This window comes from Carcharhinus amblyrhynchos, chromosome 1 (assembly GCF_965287045.1).
Source record: "Carcharhinus amblyrhynchos chromosome 1, sCarAmb.v2.hapA, whole genome shotgun sequence".
Lineage (NCBI taxonomy): Eukaryota > Metazoa > Chordata > Chondrichthyes > Carcharhiniformes > Carcharhinidae > Carcharhinus > Carcharhinus amblyrhynchos.
In genome coordinates this window covers 71329539-71349534 of record NC_137324.1, presented here as the reverse complement: position 1 = coordinate 71349534, position 19996 = coordinate 71329539, and the positions used below count along the sequence as shown (strand labels likewise).

At 40.8% G+C, this 19996-nt stretch overlaps 1 protein-coding gene across 7 annotated transcripts in view; it reads left to right on the top strand.

Annotated features, from left to right (window-relative positions):
- The window catches only part of fat1a (FAT atypical cadherin 1a), a 215094-nt gene that overhangs the window by 58113 nt on the left and 136985 nt on the right, over positions 1–19996 (top strand). For all 7 annotated transcript variants that reach the window (XM_080186730.1, XM_080186775.1, XM_080186757.1 and 4 more), the window contains exon 3: positions 1448–1762. In XM_080186730.1, coding sequence (XP_080042856.1) covers positions 1448–1762 — 315 coding nt within the window. The remainder of the gene's footprint in view (positions 1–1447; positions 1763–19996) is intronic.

The window sequence follows — 19996 nt, the reverse complement described above, 5'->3', positions numbered from 1 at the left end:
TTCAAAATAGGTTTTCTGCTATTCTCAAAAATGACATGATGAGGAGTATATCACTGAATTTAAAACTGTGAATTGAAAACACTTCTTTACTTTTTGCTTATATCATTGAAAACACTTGATGAAAAGCAGCAAAGTACTGCAAATGCAAAAGTTAAAACCAATTCAAGCTGAACGAGTTGTCCTTTAGTATTTTGTGGTTCAATGCAAGCAAGGCAGGAAGCATAATATTCAATGAACTGTATGTATATTAGCCGTATGGTAAAAATTCAGTTATAGCATTACTCTTTTATATGAAACTAAATGGCAGGAATTTAGCAGAAGCATGACCAGCAACTTGGAGAATGGTAAATTGTAGAATTGAATTCAATAAACCTGGTAATTGATGGTACCAGAACAAAATAACCATGACATTTGTCATAAAGACATATTCCTTGGAGAACAGACCCCACTGTCTCTATCTGATCTGGCATCTTTCATTTCTGTTCCACACTGTGGTTGACTCAAAGGGCAACTAGGAATGGACAGTAAATACATATGGTCAGTTTTTATCAAATATCAAGAAAGATAGCCAAGGAGGATAACAACTGACTCACTTCAAGAATTAATCACAGTGTGCATGAGTGTACCTGTTGCCCTCTATTTGCCTCAAATACTTTATGTACAGACAGGTGGAGGTGTTCATTAAAGGTGGATAAATAAATGCATCACCTTTATAATGCATGCTTTAGTAACCATTAGATTTTCTGCTCTTTTTCTATTGATATTTCAAAATGGAGGGGTCGGATAACAGCTCAGGGTTTCCTTCCCTGGAGTACACAGGCAGATTTGCAACCAGGCAATTTCCTTGCAGAAGTGATGGAACATGTACAATGCAGCCTGCCTTGTAATAGAATTTTCCATGATGGGTATCAGAACAATGCTGGCCATGAGATGTCTCTTTTTGTCCCAGCCTTGCAGTGCACAGTGATTGAACATTTTAATTTTAGAGTCAAAAGTCAGTTGTCGGGTTAACTCACAGCAACAATTTCCTGCCCCACTCCCAACCTGAAAAAGTCCTTTGTGATGCCTTCCAAAATTACCTAAATGACCTTGAACCCAGAATATCATCTTCTTTTGTAAGCACTACTGTTTACCTCATTCAGTTCTGTCATCACTCTCTATGTTGCTTTTGTGATGCCATCTCAGTAGTCATTACCTCAGATGCATATTCTCCTTTCTAATGTTGATCCTGAGTAAGTCAGTGCACAAATAATTTCTCCATGATAGAATGACATTGTGGCATTCGTAAAGAAGATTTGGCTCACTATATAGTGATGTGCAACTATTTAAAAAAAATTTGAGTTACACAAACACATTTTGTACTGTCTCCTTTTTAGACATTGTTATCAGTACAGCACTTTGGGTACCTTAAATGCTTTCTCAATTTTTCTGTTTGTTCACTCGACAGGTATAATAAAAACGGCAGAACTTCTGGACCGTGAAACCACTCCACATTACTGGCTAACAGTCTATGCTACAGACGTCGGAGTGGTGCCTCTTTTTTCCTTCATTGAAGTGTACATCGAAATTGAGGATGTTAACGATAATGCTCCACAGACATCTGAGCCAGTTTATTATCCTGAAATCACGGAAAACACACCCAAAGATGTGTCTGTTGTACAGATTGAAGCGTCTGATCCAGATTCTAGCTCCAGTGACAGGCTCAGCTATAAGATTACTGGTGGCAACCCACAAGGTTTCTTCTTCATAAACCAGAAGACTGGTAAGTATTAATATTAGTTCAAATTATGTCATATATGAGAATTTTTGAATTCAATATGTGCTAATACATAAAAAACATCTCAGTAACAGGTGGAAAATGAAGATGTGGTTGCGGTATTATTTTAAATTTCCAGTTCAGTTTGCCTAAGCACCTCAAAATTTTTGTCTCTTATGATTGAGAAGTTTGCTACATCAGGAACCATTCTTTTTAAATCAACTTTCTTCTTCCTTTCGAAGTGTTTAAGCCTCCTGGTTCTTCTTTCTAATTGATTGTTTCTGAAATAGGTTTATCTGATTATTGCACAAAGCCCTCCCTGTCACTTTGTTTTCTGCTCCCTCAGATTGGTTCAAATTAAGCTATCCTTTCAAATTCAAGTAAATGTATAATTGAAATGACTCACTCACTTAATCACTCATCTAAGTCATATAAAATAAAATTTTTAACTTAAAACGTAAACAAATTACAAATTCCTCTCAATTTTTCCACCGCCTGCTACAAACCACACAACAAATTCCACCAGTCCTATAAACATCCTCCCCCTTGGAGGGTTTCACAACATCTCATATTTTACAATTTCCACCTGATTAACTGCTTCCCCATATTTGGAAGCCATCCATTTTCAAGATCCAATTGGAACTTTGGTCTGCTGTCTGAACTTTGTCTTTTGTCACTTCTCGACTATTGTGCTCTTTCTTTTCTGTTTCTTTCCTCCTGTTGCACCCACAAGTGGCTCATTACTAGGGTCCTTGAGGGTATAAAACAGCGCATTGAGCAGAAAAGGAATTTTCTTTGTTGGGGCGGGGGACATTATATAAAAAAAAACTGTGAAAGAGGCCCACAAATATATTATTTTGATTACTTAGCTGCAGTGAATAATATCATTACTTGTAGATTCACTTAAGAAAAATATGAAGGTGTGCAAAGCCACAGGGAGTCCTTGCAATTGAAAAGTCAAATGATTTCTTTTTGATGTTAGCAGTCTTGCTTCTTTCTTGCAAACGTGCTCTTCCCCTAGTTAGGAAGCAGAGTTTTTCAGTAATAAACTTCCTGGCACCCCATTAATGTTGTTCCAAAAATAATCATTATGTCACTTGTTTCTGTAAGGCGTGGCTGACTGTACCAGTTTTTTCTCCTCACATTTGCGGTGCCACACTTTTGTAGTCTGGCCAAACATACAGTTCTGAGGCACTTGTCTCCCTATGCTTATTTCAGCTTTGAAACATGATTACTTTTAATTGATTGGTAGAAATTTACATTTTAATTAGACATTGCAATGGATTTGATGATCAAAACCGATTTTAATAATTGGTGTTTGTCGATAATTTGCAAGAGTTTAAAATGTGGTGCACTAATCACAATTATTGTTTTAAGCTATAATACCAGTTGTAGGCTACAGAAATTGTGTAGTCAACGTTTTATTTTTATTGATGTTTGGTTAATGTAAGAAATCCTCACTAGCTAACCAAGAAATTGTTTATCTTCTTATCTGCTTAGCTACGTTTCAAATGGTTTTGCATGCCTTTCAGTAATTACCCTGGAACCATCATCCAAGTGCTTATTCAGATTTTCTCTATTGCTTTTTTACATGTAGAAGTAGAAACTCCAAAATGGAAATAAGTGAGTTTGTTTTATTTGGATAGATTTACCCTAACTGCTAAATTGCTGACAGTCTGCCCGAGCTATCAGCAGGTTTTCAGCTCATTGACTGACTGAGGAAAAAAAAAATCACAATAGTACTTGAACTTACAGATATATCATGCAATTATTCAAAGATCAAAGCCTAATGTAAACTTAAATTAACATAAAAATTAAAAATTGCACAGTTTACCTGTACTTACCCTGTTAATCCCTGGCTTTTGCTATATTTTTCTTCCCTATTCATCTTCCTTTAACTTCATAGAAATATAGAAGATCAGAGCAGGAGGAGGCCATTTGGTCCTTCGAGCCTGCTCTGCCATTCATTATGACCATGGCTGATCATCCAACTTGATAGCCTAATCTTGCTTTCTCCCCATAGCCTTTGATCCCATTCACCCCAAGTGCTATATGGATCTATTCACCCGCAAGTGCTATATGGATCTATTTACCCCCAAGTGCTATATCCAGCCACATCTTGAATAAATTCAATGTTCCATATTTTAAACTTTTCTAAATGACACATATTTAAATATATTTTAACTTCTTGTAATTCTTTAACCAGCTATTTCCCTGTTCTTCATATCTATTTGAGAATGAGAGCAACTTTGGAGGGGGGGGAAATAAATTATTTGGTTAGTTAGCCAAGATAAATTGGTTAGCCAGAGGCTGAAAGATCAGTTTTTCAATGAAATGGCAAGGACTTGGCAAGACATTTGATTTTTTTTGGAACAGCATAAAAATGAGTAAATCCTGTGACAGGTTTGAGAAGAGGAGGCCCCAAAGGTGGGTAATTTTTTTTTAAATTAATGGGATGTGTGTGTCCTAGACGAAGCAAGCATTTGTTGCCCTGTGCCAATTGTCCTAAGAAGGTGATGATGAGCCACCTTCGTGAAGTGCTGTTGGGAAGGAAATTTAGTGTTTTGACCTTGTGACAGTGAAGAAATGGTGATACGGTTCCAAGTCAGAATGGTGTATGACTCTGAGGGGAACTGGAAGGTGGTGGGGTTCCCATCTGCTGCCCTAGCCCTTCTAGGTGTTAGAGGTCACCAGTTTGAATGGTACACTTGAAGGAGGTTTGATGAGCTGCTGCAGTATATGTTCTATATGATGCCACTGCCTTTCGGTGATGGCTGTCAACCACGTGGGCTGCTTTGTCCTGGATTGTGTCAAGCCTGGATGCTGCTGGAGTTACACTGATCTGGCCATTGGAGAATATTCCATCACACTCTTAACTTGTGCCTTGAAGATTGTGGACAAACTTGGGGGAATTAGGAGAATTCCCCACAGAATCCTCAACTTCTGACCTAGTCTTGTGGCCAAAGTATTTATATGACTAGTCTGGTTAAAGTTTCTGGTTAATAGTAGCCTCCAGGATGGTGATGATGGGTGTTTCAGTGATAGTAATGTCATTAAATGTTAAAGTGCGATGGTTAGATTGTCTCTTGTTGAAGGTGAACATAGACCAGCATTTGTTTGGCATGAATGTTCATTGCCATTTTTCAGCTAAAGTGGCCATTTATGCCTTCAGTTGATGATTTATTAGCAATAAGTAATTCAAGATTTCAGCCTGATCACTTAATGAATATATTACTCAGATCGTTTCTGTCGAATTAGTGGTGTAGACAGAGCTGCAGGAGTCTGTGAAAGAATTGGAATAAGAAGGGCTTTCAATTAATTAGGTCACAGTTAATTATACTGAAACATGAGTTTAGCTTAAGAAAAATTCTACCATCTTAAACATAAAGGATAGATGTAACTGAACCTTGAAAGTTTAATCTTAAGTTAATTGAAAAAAATTGTACCCAGCTACATTACTATCCCAAATACTTTTCAGTTGAGTGAATTACACAGACAATGATACACTCAGAATTAGTTTTGGTACTTTCATATGTGCATACAAATTAATCGGTATGTTTTGTAATAAGCACATTTAAGATAGCTAAATGTTTGAAGTTCGTTCTGTTTACTCTTAACAATGAACTAAACTTATTGGCATGATGATGTGACTATCAAGATTTTCTTATTAGGTGAGGTGAGCTACACCCAGAAAACTACGAAGTGATTACCAGAGTCTATTCTTTAAACAGGACATCTCTTAGTAAAAATAAATATAATCAATATGTAACATATATATTATATATATAATATAGCACATAAGGGGGCCAATCAGCCCATTGATTCCATACTGGCTGTATGCAAAGCAATCCGGTCAGTCACATTCTCTCCGTTCTATTCAAAGACCAGTAGGTTTCCTTCCCTCAACTGCCCATCTAAATTTCTTTTGATCATTCATCATCACTGCTACCTTCTTCTTAGTCAGCTCCTCAGAGTCGAGGATGACTTGCTTTCTCACTAAAAATGATTCCTCAGTTGACTGAGGAGTTCAATGCGTGATCTACTGGCTGTTTCACAAGTGGCACACATGGTGATTGCAGGAGCGAGTGTGGGGGGTGCCCAGGTTGCCATGCATTCCTTTCGCTGTCAATATTTGGCCTCAGCTTGCTCTTGGTGTTGAAACACCAAGTGTTCAGCTACTTCCCAGGTGCTTTTCCTTCCCTTTAAGTAGGTTTACATGAACATTGCAATAAAGTTATTGTGAAAATCCCCAATTTACCACACTCCGGCACCTGCTACAGTACACTGAGTGAGAATTTAGCATGACCAATGTACCTAACCAGTATGTCTTTCAGTCTGTGGGAGGAAACCAGAGCACCTGGAGAAAACCCACGAAGACTTGGAGAGAATGCGCAGACTCCGCACAGACAGTGACCCAAGTCAGGAATCGAACCTGAGTCCCTGACGCCATGAGACAACAGCATTAACCACTGTGCCACCGAGCTGCCCTTCCCAGGTGTCAGTGGGGATGTTACACTTTTTCAAGGAAGTTATGAGTTTGTCCTTGCAATATTTCCTCTGTCCTCCTGGGGTTTACATGCTGTGCCAAAGCTTTGAGTAGTATGCTTGTGTTGGGAATCTCATGTCAGGCATGTGGACAATGTGGCCCATCCAGTGGAACCGCTCAAGCATGGTCAGTGCTTTCATGCTGAGAATATTGGCTTGAGTGAGAACATTGACCTTAGTGCGCCAGTGATCTTGTGGAGAAAGCACTTGTTTTGCGGTGCCTGCTGTACATAATCACAACCTGCTTCTTTTGGTGGGCAGGTATCACTATCATGAGCTCGGTGCCTGGTGTGAGGTCTTGGTCTTCAAACATCCTGTTCATCAGGCAGGGGGAGACTGCGCTGGCATGCCAAAGAAAGTGTTGAATCTTATCATTGATGTCAGCCCTTGTTGACAGTAGGCTTCCAGAGTCTGGAAAGTGATCCATGGTGACCAAGGTTGCATCATGGATTTTGATAATTGAAGGGGGAGGGGAGGAGCACAGTACTGTGTGGTGGGGGCAGGTTGGTAGAGAACTTTAATCTTACAGATGTTTAGTGCAAGCTGTATGTTCTTAGACGTCTCAGTGAAGGGGTTGATGATGGTTTGCTGCTCGGCTACAACATTGCATGCTGTAGTTCAATGACAGAGGATGGACCGACCTAGGATCTGGCTTGCAGTTGATAGAGGTTGAGCAGATTCCAGTTTGTTCTGCAACTAAGCCTCATTCCAGTAGCGAGCTTTCTGAGAGTGAGATGGAGCATTGCAGCAGAGAAGATCGAGAAGAGCATCAGTGTGATGACACAGCTTTGCTTGACTTTAGTCTAAATGTGAATTGGCTCTGTGGTGGATCCATTGGTCAGGATCACAGCTTGCATGTTAGCATGAAGCAAGTGGAAGATGGTGACAAATTTTTGGGGCAGCCAAAACAGAGGAGGAAGCTTCAAGTTCATAAGAACATAAGAACATAAGAACATAAGAAATAGGAGCAGGAGTAGGCCATCTGGCCCTTCGAGCCTGCCCCGCCATTCAATAAGATCATGGCTGATCTGTCGTGGCTCAGTTCCACTTTCCCGCCCTCTCCCCATAACCCTCAATCCCCTCTCTTATCAAAAACCCATCAACCCGCTTCTTAAAAATATTTAGCGAGGCAGCCTCCACCACTTCAACGGGCAGAGAATTCCAGAGATTCACCACCCTTTGAGTGAAGAAGTTCCTCCTCAACTCCGTTCTGAACCGCCCCCCCTTTATCTTGAGGCTGTGCCCCCGAGTCCTACTGTCTTTTTTGAGCGGGAAGAGTCTTTCCACCTCTATCCTATCCATCCCATTCATCATCTTATACGTCTCAATGAGATCTCCCCTCATTCTTCTAAACTCTAACGAGTACAAGCCTAGTTTATTCAGCCTCTCCTCATAGCTCAACCCCCTCAACTCCGGTATCAGCCTAGTAAACCTCCTCTGCACTCCCTCCAAGGCCAAAATATCCTTGCGCAGGTGCGGCGCCCAAAACTGCACACAGTACTCCAGCTGCGGCCTCACCAATGCCCTATACAGCTGCAGCAAGACCTCCCTACTTTTATATTCAATCCCCCTCGCTATGAAGGCCAGCATCCCATTCGCCTTCCTGACCACAGTGTTAAATGGCTTTTGTGAGGTCAAACAAGGCCAGGCACAGGGGTTGGTGCTGTTCCTTACATTTCTGTTGAAATTGCTGTGTGATGAAGATCATGTTCGTTGTGCCCCTTATAGTGGTCGGCATTTAGTCTAGATTGCCTCTGCCGTCTGTCAAAATGCAGTATATCAAATTTCTTTACATGAAATTTTATCTGTCGTTCAAACTATTCTGCGAGCATTTTCTATGTCTTGTTGGAGTTGACCAGTATCATCCAAACTGTCCACCATCTCTCCAAGTTTGATCAGTAGAAATAGAAGCATTTGGCCCAGCAAGCCCGTGCTACCATTGAATAAGATCAAGGCTAATGGGATTGCAACATTCCTTTCGTGCCCATCTCCCTAACTACCTGCTCATTTTTTGTGATCTATGGTTAAGAACACCCAGATTACTCCGCACCATTGCATTCTGCAGTCTCTACCCAATTAATTCATATTCTGCTTTTCTATTCTTCTGCCAACGTGGACAGTCACATACCTTCCCACATCATATTCCATCTACTGCATGTTTGCCCACTCTCTTAACCTATCAAGTCCCCTTGCAGGTTCTTTATATCTTTCTCACAGCTTGCATTCCTATCTGTCTTTGAATAACCAAGTTTGGTACCATCAGCTGCTTTTCAGTAGTCCCAAGCTGCCTTTCAGTAATCTCAAGCTGCCCATTCAGTAGACTTAAGTACAGAATTTTTTGCTTCCCTGCTACCTATCATAGATGTGAAGATGCTGACATTGGATTGGGGTAAACACAGCAAAAAGTCCCACAACATCAGGTTAAAGTCCAACATGTTTATTTGGTAACAAATGCCACTAGCTTTCGGGGCTCTGCCCCGTCATCAGGTGAGTGGGGAGTTCTGATCACAAAGAGGGCATATAAAGACACACACTCAGTTTACAGAATACTGATTAGAATGCAAGTCTTTACAGCTAATCAAGTCTTAAAGGTGCAGACAATGTGAGTGGAGAAGGCATTAAACACAGGTTAAAGAGATGTGTATTGTCTCCAGACAGGACAGTAAGTGAGATGTTGCAAGCCCAGGCAAGTCATGGGGGTTACAAATAGTGTGACTGATGGCCAAGTTCCACACACATGAGGATGGCCTCAACCGGGATCTTGGGTCCATGTCACACTATTTGTAACCCCCATGACTTGCCTGGGCTTGCAACATCTCACTTACTGTCCTGTCTGGAGGCAATACACATCTCTTTGACCTATGCTTAATGCTATCTCTACTCACATTGTCTGCACTTCTAAGACTTGATTAGCTGTAAAGACTCACATTCTAATCAGTATTCTGTAAACTTGAGTGTGTGTCTTTACGTGCCCTGTTTGTGATCAGAATTCCCCACTCACCTGACGAAGGGGCAGAGCCCCGAAAGCTTGTGGCATTTGCTACCAAATAAAACTGTTGGTCTTTAACCTGGTGGTATGAGACTTCTTACTGTGTTAATCTGTCATAGAGCCATTACACTAGGTTCATTGTAGTCAGTGTTGTAATCCTTGTCTCTGAGGAAATGAATGAGTGAGTGAACATGGAGATGAGGAACTGAAAGGAAAGGATTCTAACTATAAATTTAAGGGTTCATCTGATCTATTGTTTCTATGCCCAGATTCTTCATAAGGAGTTGTTGCAGCAATCATCCTTCACGTACTTCTCTTAGCCCCTTCCCTTGTAAATTGTGTGCATTCAACCACTGTCTTCTGCATCACTCAAGCCTGAGCTAGCATTCAATCTCTGAGAGAACATTATTATGCAGCTTTCAATTTCTGGACATCACTACATTTTTCCCTTTACCCCCACCCTGACATGGGACTGCCACACCTGTACTTTAAAAGACACAGGAGCATGGAACACAAATTTAATTCCACTCCATTGCCTGAATAATTATTATGTTGCTGTCAAATCCAGCTGTACCAATTTATATACTGAAATTGGATAATTTTACTTTGGGTATATGTAACTCTAGCTTCCTCTGTCCAAAACTCTGGAATTCTCCCCACTCCCCCACACATCAAACCTCTCTGCCTTTCTGTCTCTCTTTTAATTCTTTAAGTTGCTTCCCTTCAGCCTCTTTGACCAAGCCTTTGATCCGCTGCACACTATATCTTTATGTAGCTCCATGTTCAATATTTGTCATTATCTTGGGATGCTTTGCTGTGTTAAGTACAATGTTCTAAATGTAGTGTATTAGGAATTGGGAAGGCTACTGATCTTATTTTAGCCAATTAACGGAAAGCAGAATTTCATTCACGCGTCTACAGTGTTCCTATATTTTTTATAACTTAAAAAGAACAATTAAACTTTTCACTGGTTCTTTAGACAGCACCTTGTCAAGTTTTCAATTCTACTTATATAATTTTGTGATACTTTTATAATTTTATGATAATTTGTAAAGAGTTCCCCCAACGCCAAAAATAAGCAGTCTGGGAAGATAAGATGATAGTGAGGATGAAATTTTGATTTTCCCCCATTGGCCCAACCATCTATCTATTTGCACGTATAGGATAAGCAAAGACTAAAAGACTAATAGAATGCAGCTGAAAGAAGTTCATATTTTTTAAAGTGCAAACCAAAATGAGGAGAACTAGGAGCCAAAAATGATTTGTTTCTGGAAAATGAATTTATGCTCCTGAGCTGTTGAGAGGGGAGATGACCACAAATTCTGGCCAAAATCTGTAGAGCATTACATTACCACACAATTTGGCTGCAGTCTATGATGCATGTTACAGCGGAACAGACTGTGGCCAGAGTCAGGACTGTAAGTATCTGTTTTCAGTTGCCTTCTTTGAAACCATCCCATTTTAATGTTAATTGTGGAAGTATTTGCACTTAGAATTGGGTGTTTCGTTTTAAGGTCATTTAGGGCCAGGTGTGATGTAGCGCCACCACACAACCTGATTGGTGCCATTTGGAGTGGCACGAACCCTTCTGCTCCATGATGGTCATCCCACACCCCGCTGCTGATACTGGTTTTCCTTCTCGCTGTCCTCCTTGCTGAAGCAGCTCTCCTTGTCTCTCGTCGCTCAACTCCAGAGTCCTCACTCCACAGAGAGGTTCAGGAGAGCAAAATGACAAGATGAGGAGGAGAGGCTTGGTAAGAGGATGGGTTGGGAAGCACAATTTGTGGCGATTAGAGGTTTGGCAAGCAGGATTGACAGGGGTGGGAGGACTGGAGAGCGTGAGAGGTAGTGAACTAAAGAATTAATCTATGAGGAGTGGAGACAGGAGGTAAATGGAAAGAGTTAACATAGTTCTTTCATATTGTTAACTTTATTTCATTTACCAGTATCGGAATTTAGCGAAGTAATGTATTTCAATTTACAGGGTATAATTATTAATGTTATTTTTGGTGAGAAAAGCCCTACAGTGCCTAATTATAACTTTTCTGTAGTATAAAATCACTTAAAGTTTCTTCACTTAAAAAGTTGCAGTTTTCAAGAATGCATCTACAACTAGTGAGGAATTACTGACAGGGTTTAATTGTCTCTTGAGCAACACAAATGGGGAAATGATAATCTATGCCAAAGGCAGATGTATATTTTTAATGCTTAATATTTGAAAGCTGGCTAACATTTGTTAATAATTAACATATCTAAGGAATTTTATCAAAATTCGCTGGACTCTGGGGAAATGCTGGCTGATTGGAAAACAGCTAATGTTGCGCCGCTGTTTAAAAAAGGGAGTAGACAAAAGGTGGGTAACTACAGGCCGGTTAGCTTGACGTCCGTAGTTGGGAAAATGCTGGAATCCATCATTAAAGAAGAAATAGCAGGACACCTGGAAAAGATTGGTTCGGAAATGTAGTTTTCTATGTTAACGTATTGTCTTTTTATTCCACAGGGTCGGTCCACCTTGTTGTCAAACGAGGGGCATGCACACGGTGGGTCGTGCGTGGGCTGCTCTTGGAGGTTCCGGGAGTGGCCTAGTACTTCGTGTCGTTGTGTGTGCTTAATCCTGGACCAGCAGATGGGCACCGCAACAGCTCAGTGACTATCACTGCTAGCTGTGCAGATACATGGATTTGGGCCTGTGTCTGTGGGAGTTTGTGCATTCTCCCTGTGGTTGCGTGGGTTTCCTCCAGGCGCTCCGGTTTCCTCCCACACCCCAAAGATGTGCTCTTAGGCTGATTGGTGTACCAAATTGACACTATTCTCCCCTGAATCTGGCTACATTAGGGGTTCCACTCACATACACACAGGGCGGGGTAGGTGTGGGAAGATGCGGCGGCACGGGCTCGTTGGGCCGAAGGGCCTGTTTCCCGTGCTGAGATGTTCTTTGTTCTTTGTTTGTTTTGATCAAGCAGACGCAGCATGGATTCATGAAGTAGAGAGTTGGAATAAATGGGTGCTTTCCTAGTTGGCAGTTGGTGACTAGTGGCGTGCCGCAGGGACTGGTACTGGGGCCTCAACTATTTAGCGTATACATAGATGATCTGGAGGAGGGGACTGAGTGTAGGGTAACAAAGTTTGCTGATGACACGAAGATGAGTGGGAAAGCGAGTAGTGTGGAGAACGCGGAAAGTCTGCAGAGAGACTTGGATAGGCTGAGTGAGTGGGTGAGGATCTGGCAGATGGAGTATAACGTTGGCAGGTGTGAGGTTATCCACTTTGGAAAGAATAATAGTAAAATGGACTATTATTTAAATGGTGAAAAATTACAACATGCTACTGTGCAGAGGGACCTGGGAGTCCTTGTGCATGAATCGCAAAAACTCAGTCTGCAGGTGCAGCAGGTGATCAAGAAGGCAAATGGAATGTTGGCCTTTATCGCGAGGGGGATGGAATATAAAAGCAGGAAGGTCTTGCTGCAGTTATATAAGGTACTGGTGAGGCCGCAACTAGAGTACTGTGTGCAATTTTGGTCCCCTTATTTGCGAAAGGATATATTGGCCTTGGAGAGTGTGCAGAGAAGGTTCACCAGGTTGATACCAGAGATGAGGGGATTAGCTTATGAGGAGAGATTGAGTAGATTGGGCCTGTACTCGTTGGAGTTTAGAAGGCTGAGGGGTGATCTTATAGAGACATATAAGATAATGAAGGGGTAGATAGGGTAGAGGCAGAGAGATTCTTTCCACTTAGAAAGGAAACAAGAACTAGAGGGCACAGCCTCAAAATAAGGGGGGCGGTGGGGGGGGTGGGGTCAGTTTAGAACAGAGGAGGTACTTCTTCTCTCAGAGGCTAGTGAATCTCTGGAATTCTCTGCCCATTGAAACGGTGGAGGCTACCTCGTTGAATGTGTTTAAGTCGCAGGTAGATCGATTTCTGATCAATAAAGGAATGAAGGGTTATGGGGAGAAAGCGGGAAAGTGGAACTGATCCACTTTCAGATCAGCCATGGTCTTATTGAATGGCTGGGCAGGCTCGAGGGGCTAGATGGCCTACTCCTGCTCCTATTTCTTATGTTCTTATGTCTTGCTAAAGAATTACACAAAATATTTAAATATGACCAAATTATGGCACTGGTTATATTCAGTTCATGCATTTCTAACTGAAACTATCAATTTGTACTTTACATAAACACTCTTAGTTTAGAATTAAATGGACATCCAGTCTAACATAATCAGTTTTACATTATTGCCCAAAATTTAAGGTTTTCCCCAACAACTCAGAAGTAAAAACTTAACGCACATGATTTAAAAATGTTGAATTATGCAATCTGCCAAATACAACGTGCAACTTTTCCCAAACAAAAGTTGTCAAGAAACAAATCAGAATGCTCATGCAATTGATGACAATAGATTTGTGATTTCTTCTTTTTGGCTGTAGAATCATAGAATCCTACAGTGCAGAAGGAGGCCATTCAGCCCATCGATTCTGCACTGACCACAATCCTACCCAGGTCCTAATCCCTCTGATGCTAAGTATGGCCAATCCATTTAACCTGTACATTTTTGGACTGTGCACCCAGAAGAAACCCACGCAAACTTGGGGAGAATGTGCAGACTCCACACAAACAGTGAGCCAAGCCAGGAATCGAGCCCAGGTCTGTGGTGCTATGAGGCAGCAGTGCTAACCACTGTGCCACTGTGCCGCCCTACTTCGGAATTATTTTAACTTTTCAGAGCGGTATTCACAAGCTCTTGGCCAAGTCCCCAATCTCGAGCAGCACCTTATTGAGGGGTACTCTAGGATTCTCGCCAAAGTTCATACTGATGTGTGGTTTCCCAGTTAAATTATCTGTAACAACAATTACCTCATGACTGGTGTATTCATTTAATACTCATTAGCTTCCTTGAAAAATAGGTAAATGGTTATTCAGATGAAGGAGATTTGGAAAATATGAATCATTATCAGCATATAACAGATGTATTATGGAAGATTTACAAAATTTTACTCTCACTATCATCACTGTATAATAACTGAAGTATGTTTCATGTTGTGAAAATAGACCATGTGAAGTTACTTATTTTGTGCATACATATGAGCTGTGCCCAACTCGAGATATAATAATGTCTTGAATTAATCTTCCAAAGATTCAGTGAAGCATTTCAATCCTTTTGCCTTTGGTATAAAATAATTGGGTTGCTGTGATTATTCTGGGAAATGCTGGTTGGCTAAATGTACAGTTGTCCTTGGTATTTTTCCATCCTAGTTGGGTTGTAACATAATTAAGAATCATAAAACCACATCAAGGGACTTCATGTTTATCCCTGCTTTATAGTGTCCATGTTCGTCAGTCCTTTTGATACTGTAGTTTAATTCTCAACCATGTGGAATCCAGACAGACCTGATGATATTTGAATAAATAACATACTATTAAGAAATCTACATAGAGCAAGATGTGGGTGGTCCCCACAAGCCCCCATCAGTTTTCTTTTATCAAATAAATGGAATTTCCAACTTCAGCCTGTTTGTTATGGTTTCTTTGATGCTCTGGTGAATTTATGTGAATGTTTTTACGAGGAGCCAAGGTCATTGAAATTAGAAGAAAGTAACACCAATTGCAGATGGGCTATTTGGAACTGCTCAAAATCAGTAAAGGAATTTAATTTGCTTTCTTTTTTGTTTTTCTCTTGAAAATGTTCATTCTTGCTAAGATATAATTATGTAACTATTCATATGTGGCTTTAGACCCCCTCTGTTAATATGCAAGGCTGCCACTTGTCCCCAGTATTCCCATACCTTCCACCCGGAACGATAAGACAGAACTGAGGGTCAATAACTCTGGCTAATATTTTCCCCATTCTCAGCCCAGGCATGATAGATTTTTTGAACAGTATATGAACTTAGGGTTATGGTGAACGGGCGGGAAGTGAAACTGAGTCCATGAAAAAATCAGCCATGATCTTATTAAATGGCGGAGCAGGATCGAGGAGGCCAAATGGCCTACTCCTGCTACTAGTTTTTGTGTTCTTATGTTTCACGCACCAAATCATTTCCCATGCTGCGTTTGGTTAACTGCAAACTCATTAAGAAATGAACTTGGGAACTTCTGGTCCATGTAGCCCAATATTTCAACAAGCAGTGACGTTGACCCTTAGACTATTGACAGTTGATTATCTGTTTAAACACTGAAGACCAGTGGTTCTTGAATTTTTGGTCCAGAGATGATTTAAGTGGAGCAGAAGATGCTGCAGACCATCTAATGGTCCTACCCCACCCACTTTTGCCCTGTAAAAAAAAACTAATCAGAGTTAGTGCAAAATTATAGAAATCATAAATATTTAATTGTTTTTCCTCTACTGAATGTACTGAACGTAAATGCAATAATCCCTTTATTTTTGTATTGTATATCTTCTTCGACAATCATTCTCTCATGAGTATGATTGTCCACCTAAGAAACTCCATGTCATAGGTCATGGGTTCTGTGGGTTTTTGCATGGTGGGTGAGACTGATTTTAGGGTCGCATCTCCGACCACAGACTTGGCAGGTGTTTCCAGGAGATAGGATTGGTCCTTGGACTCAAGATCACTTCTCTAGCCCGTTCCCCATATGGAGTGAGAAGAGTGGTCCCTGAAAAGGGCAGCTCAGTCGTGAAGAAAGCTGCCAATATGCTGTCCTGTTCCTATTCCAAGAGCAAACTGACTGAATCAAACACCCCTACCCACCTGCAGATCCGAAGCTGGAGACTTCCAGATCTCATGGTCCTGTCCCCATCACCTCTTGCCAATCAACACAAGGTTTATTTGTGTGAGGAATGTGTTGGTTTCATCTGGCTAGATGCTTGGCATGGGACATCTTTTAACATGGGTATGACATTGTACACTGATCAGAAACATGGTCCTTGACAAAAGGTAGTCCAGTTCCAAAGGCAAGGGCACCTCGATAATTGGGGATCTCTCTAATGCTGCAGACTTCATCTGATGCATGAGCATCTGCCTCTTGATTTGCCATTGAGTTGATGTGGATTGCAGTTTGCCTGATTCCTCCCTTCCAACTTTACTATTATGGGTGACCCTGCCAGGAGTTTGATTCCCAATGGCGTCGCTCAAGCCTCTCTGCAACTACAGGGTGGCAATTCACAGAAGGGATCATTGTAAACATTAATGGTGGTCTGGAAGTACAGAACTTGGGTGTTGGGTTTTGTGGAAGCTTTTCATATTGTACTGATCAGGACAATTGCAACAATACCAGTGTCAGGGGAAGCTACAGGAAGACACATTGCACTTGTCTCGACTAGACAAATCAAGTGATAGCCATTTGCTGGTTCGTTCCTCAAGGCAATATCATGACCAATCAGAGTTGCACTGCCTGGATTAAATTTTCAAGCAAGGTTTGGCAGTTAATTGTCAGTCACTATTAACTGGTACATTCTCCATAGCCAGTTAGAGTTCACTTGCTAACCAATCAGCATTCTCTTCTCATAAAGTATAAAGTTGTTGTTCCCCCTGACATTGGTAGTCTTGTGATTGTCTTGATGAGTGCAAGACAGAAGTTTTAACAAGATGTCTTTTTTCAGCAATAAACATTAACACTACAGAAGAACACATTTATTTGAAGCATTCTAATATCCATTATAAATTATCACTATTTTCTGAGAAACTAATATTAATTTAGCATCAATATTAAACAATATGAACAGTAACATACGTCTTGCTTATAAAACCAAGTTGTTGTTGCTTGCGCTTGTGATGACTTGTGTTGCAGAAGCAGGAGTTGGCCTGATTGTGTGTGGTAGGGATAAAGTTTGTGGTCAGGATAAGGGTTGTGGCCTGTTCTCTGATATGGCCACAGCTATAATGCTGCATGTTAGTGACTAACATTTTGTAGTAGCCCACAGACCACCTGGAGAGTCCTCCAGTCCACATTGAGTTTCAGTGCTTCACGCAGTGGGTACACAAATTGGGAATTGCACAATTTCAGTCCATGATATTCCCTTTGTGGGTTTTATGGGCTAATAGTCATTGGCTGGGGAACAACATTTCCCAATATGTGCTGCCAGCATGCAACAGGAGCCCCAAAGTGGAAACTTTTCCCACATAATTCTTGATTGGTTGTTTTGAGTTTTAACACTCAAGCTTAATTAAGCTTAGAATACTGCATAATTTGAACAGTAAAGATTTTTGTAACTGTAATATTTTGGAAGTCAAGTCTGGGGTGCACAGTTCTTGTCACCACACAAACCTTTAATGCATTCGTATGAAATTCCTCAATCTGCAAATTTCATACGAGGAATTAATATGAAGCAGGTTAGCACATGTAAAATAAATGATCCCAGTTGTACAACGTGTTATCAATGTTTTAAACATTTGTATTTAATATTGCAAACAATTATTTCCTAACATTAATGTTACAAAATTTGCATACAAGATTTCAAAGTATTATTTATTCAGTTAATACTTCAAACATTTTTTATCACTTGGTTTCTCAGTTGGAAATGTTAACTAGCATTTTGCCTTCATCAGTGTCAAGAGGATATCACAGTTTTTATTTTTGAATTATTCAATGTTCCATTATGTGCTTGGGTGGCACAGTGGTTAGCACTGCTGCCTCACAGCCTCAGGGACCTGGGTTCAATTCAGTGCTCCGGTTTCCTCCCACAATCTGAAGATGTGTGGCTTAAGTTGATTGGCCATGCTAAAATGACCCTAGTGTCAGGGGATTAGCAGGGTAACCATGTGGCGCTTGGGTGGGATCGTGGTCAGTGCAGACTTGATGGGCCAAATGGCCTTCTCCTGCACTGAAGGGATTCTGTGATCTAATTTTATTGACAAAAAAAATCACCTCTTGCAGTTATTTGGTGATAGTTTACAAATTATCGAATTTTTGATGTGTATTCAGCAATCAGGCTAAAGTGATTGATTTTTTAGAACTACTCCCAAGAGTAACCTTGGTGGAACACAGAGGACATTCCCCCCACCCCACACACACACACACCACAGTGACTGCCTGCCCTCCTGTTATGGGGGCTGCGCTTGGGGGTGTGAAGGAAGGCAGTGGGGTTGGTACCTGCCCTTTTTTTGAATTTGAACCCCTGCCCCAAGTGGAAAACATGTCCTCCAAAGACATGTAAAACTCAGCCTCTTTTTTTTAAGTAATTGCATAGCATCTGTTGTACCTTTTACCAGTCTGGAGTATGAAAGAGTACTGTGCAGATTGTTCAAATCTTTGAGGATTGAAGTGGAACATAAACTGAAATTAAGTTCCAGCACATTTTTGTCATCTTTTGGAAATTTATATCCACTCTCAATGGAATTTCTGTAGTCTCGTTTTTAAAGAATTGAAAAGTGTGTGTGAAATTTCTGCCCTTCTCTGGCGCCAGATAATCTGAAACAGTGGCTTAGGTCAATCTTTCTGTGGCACTCAGAAAGATTGCCACAGAAATCTTAGCTAGAGTTAGCTACAGTTCTTAGCTAGACATTGTACTGGGGGTTTTCTACTTTTGCTTTTTAATGTGGAGCACTTGGAAGTCATTTATCTCTATTGTTCCATTGCCCTGTAAAAGCTGTTGGTTGATTGAGTCTTCCTTAATTTGTTGCAGTCTGCACCACCACTTTATTTAGGGGACTGTTCACAGGGTTTTTTTTCCAATGAATTGACATTGGGTTTTAAAAATAACGTTCTGAGATTGCCGATTTTTAGATTATCGGCTGAAACTGAGCTTAACCAAGTCATTACATTTTGGGATTCTGGATATCCGTGTTTTTCCAACAGTAGGAAGAACCTTATATTCAACAAAATGAGTATGTAATTTCTGGGGAATATAACTGATTTTTCCTATTCATCACTCTGTTTCGACATGGAGTACTCCTATGTCATGTATAATACAGGCCAAAAACAGAATAACATTGCCCATGTCCTATTTCAACCATGTGCTTTAATTTCAATTTAAAAGGAATGTTTTCAACTATATCCATTGGAGTTTAGAGCAATAGAGACAATGTTATTGCAACATAGAAAATTTTGAGGGGAATAAATAGGATGGATATATGGTTCACATTCCCTCTTGTGGGGGAAACTAGAACTTGGAGGCGTACTTCAGATGTCCCGTTCAAGACAGGTGAGTAGAAATCTTTTCCCTGTGTGGAGTGTGGAGCCTTCCTCCCCAGAAGATAGTTGAGGCTGGGTCTTTAAATTTATTCATGGTTGAGATAGACTTTTGTTAGACAAGCAGGGTTTATAGGGTGCAGACAGCAATATAGAGCTGAGACCACAATCAGATCAGCCATGATCTTCTTGAATGATAGAGTAGGTTTGAAGCATCAGGTGGCTGTCTCTTCCTCCTGCTCCAAAGTCCAATGTTCCTATTTATCTATAACATTGTGACCTCTTCCACTTCCCCCGCAGGTTATTCATGTAGAATTTTTAAGTGAGTAACAATTTAGTGTTAATTGTACAGTCTAGTTGACGCACATTTGGTTGGCAGCCTGTGCTCACCAGAATTGCAACTGCCACACTCATTCTTTCTGAGTCTTTCTGGGGTTAGAAGAGAAGCATCTTCTTATCTGGATTGGAGTCTAGGTTCTAAATGTACTTTTGCATAAGAAAATGACTGGGTGCCAAAACAAAAGAGATAAGGAAGCTCATCATGTAATCGGTGAGTGGTTTGAGAAGGAGAACCAGAGGAGTTAAAGGAGAGATTTCCAGAGCATGGAACCCAGGTGGA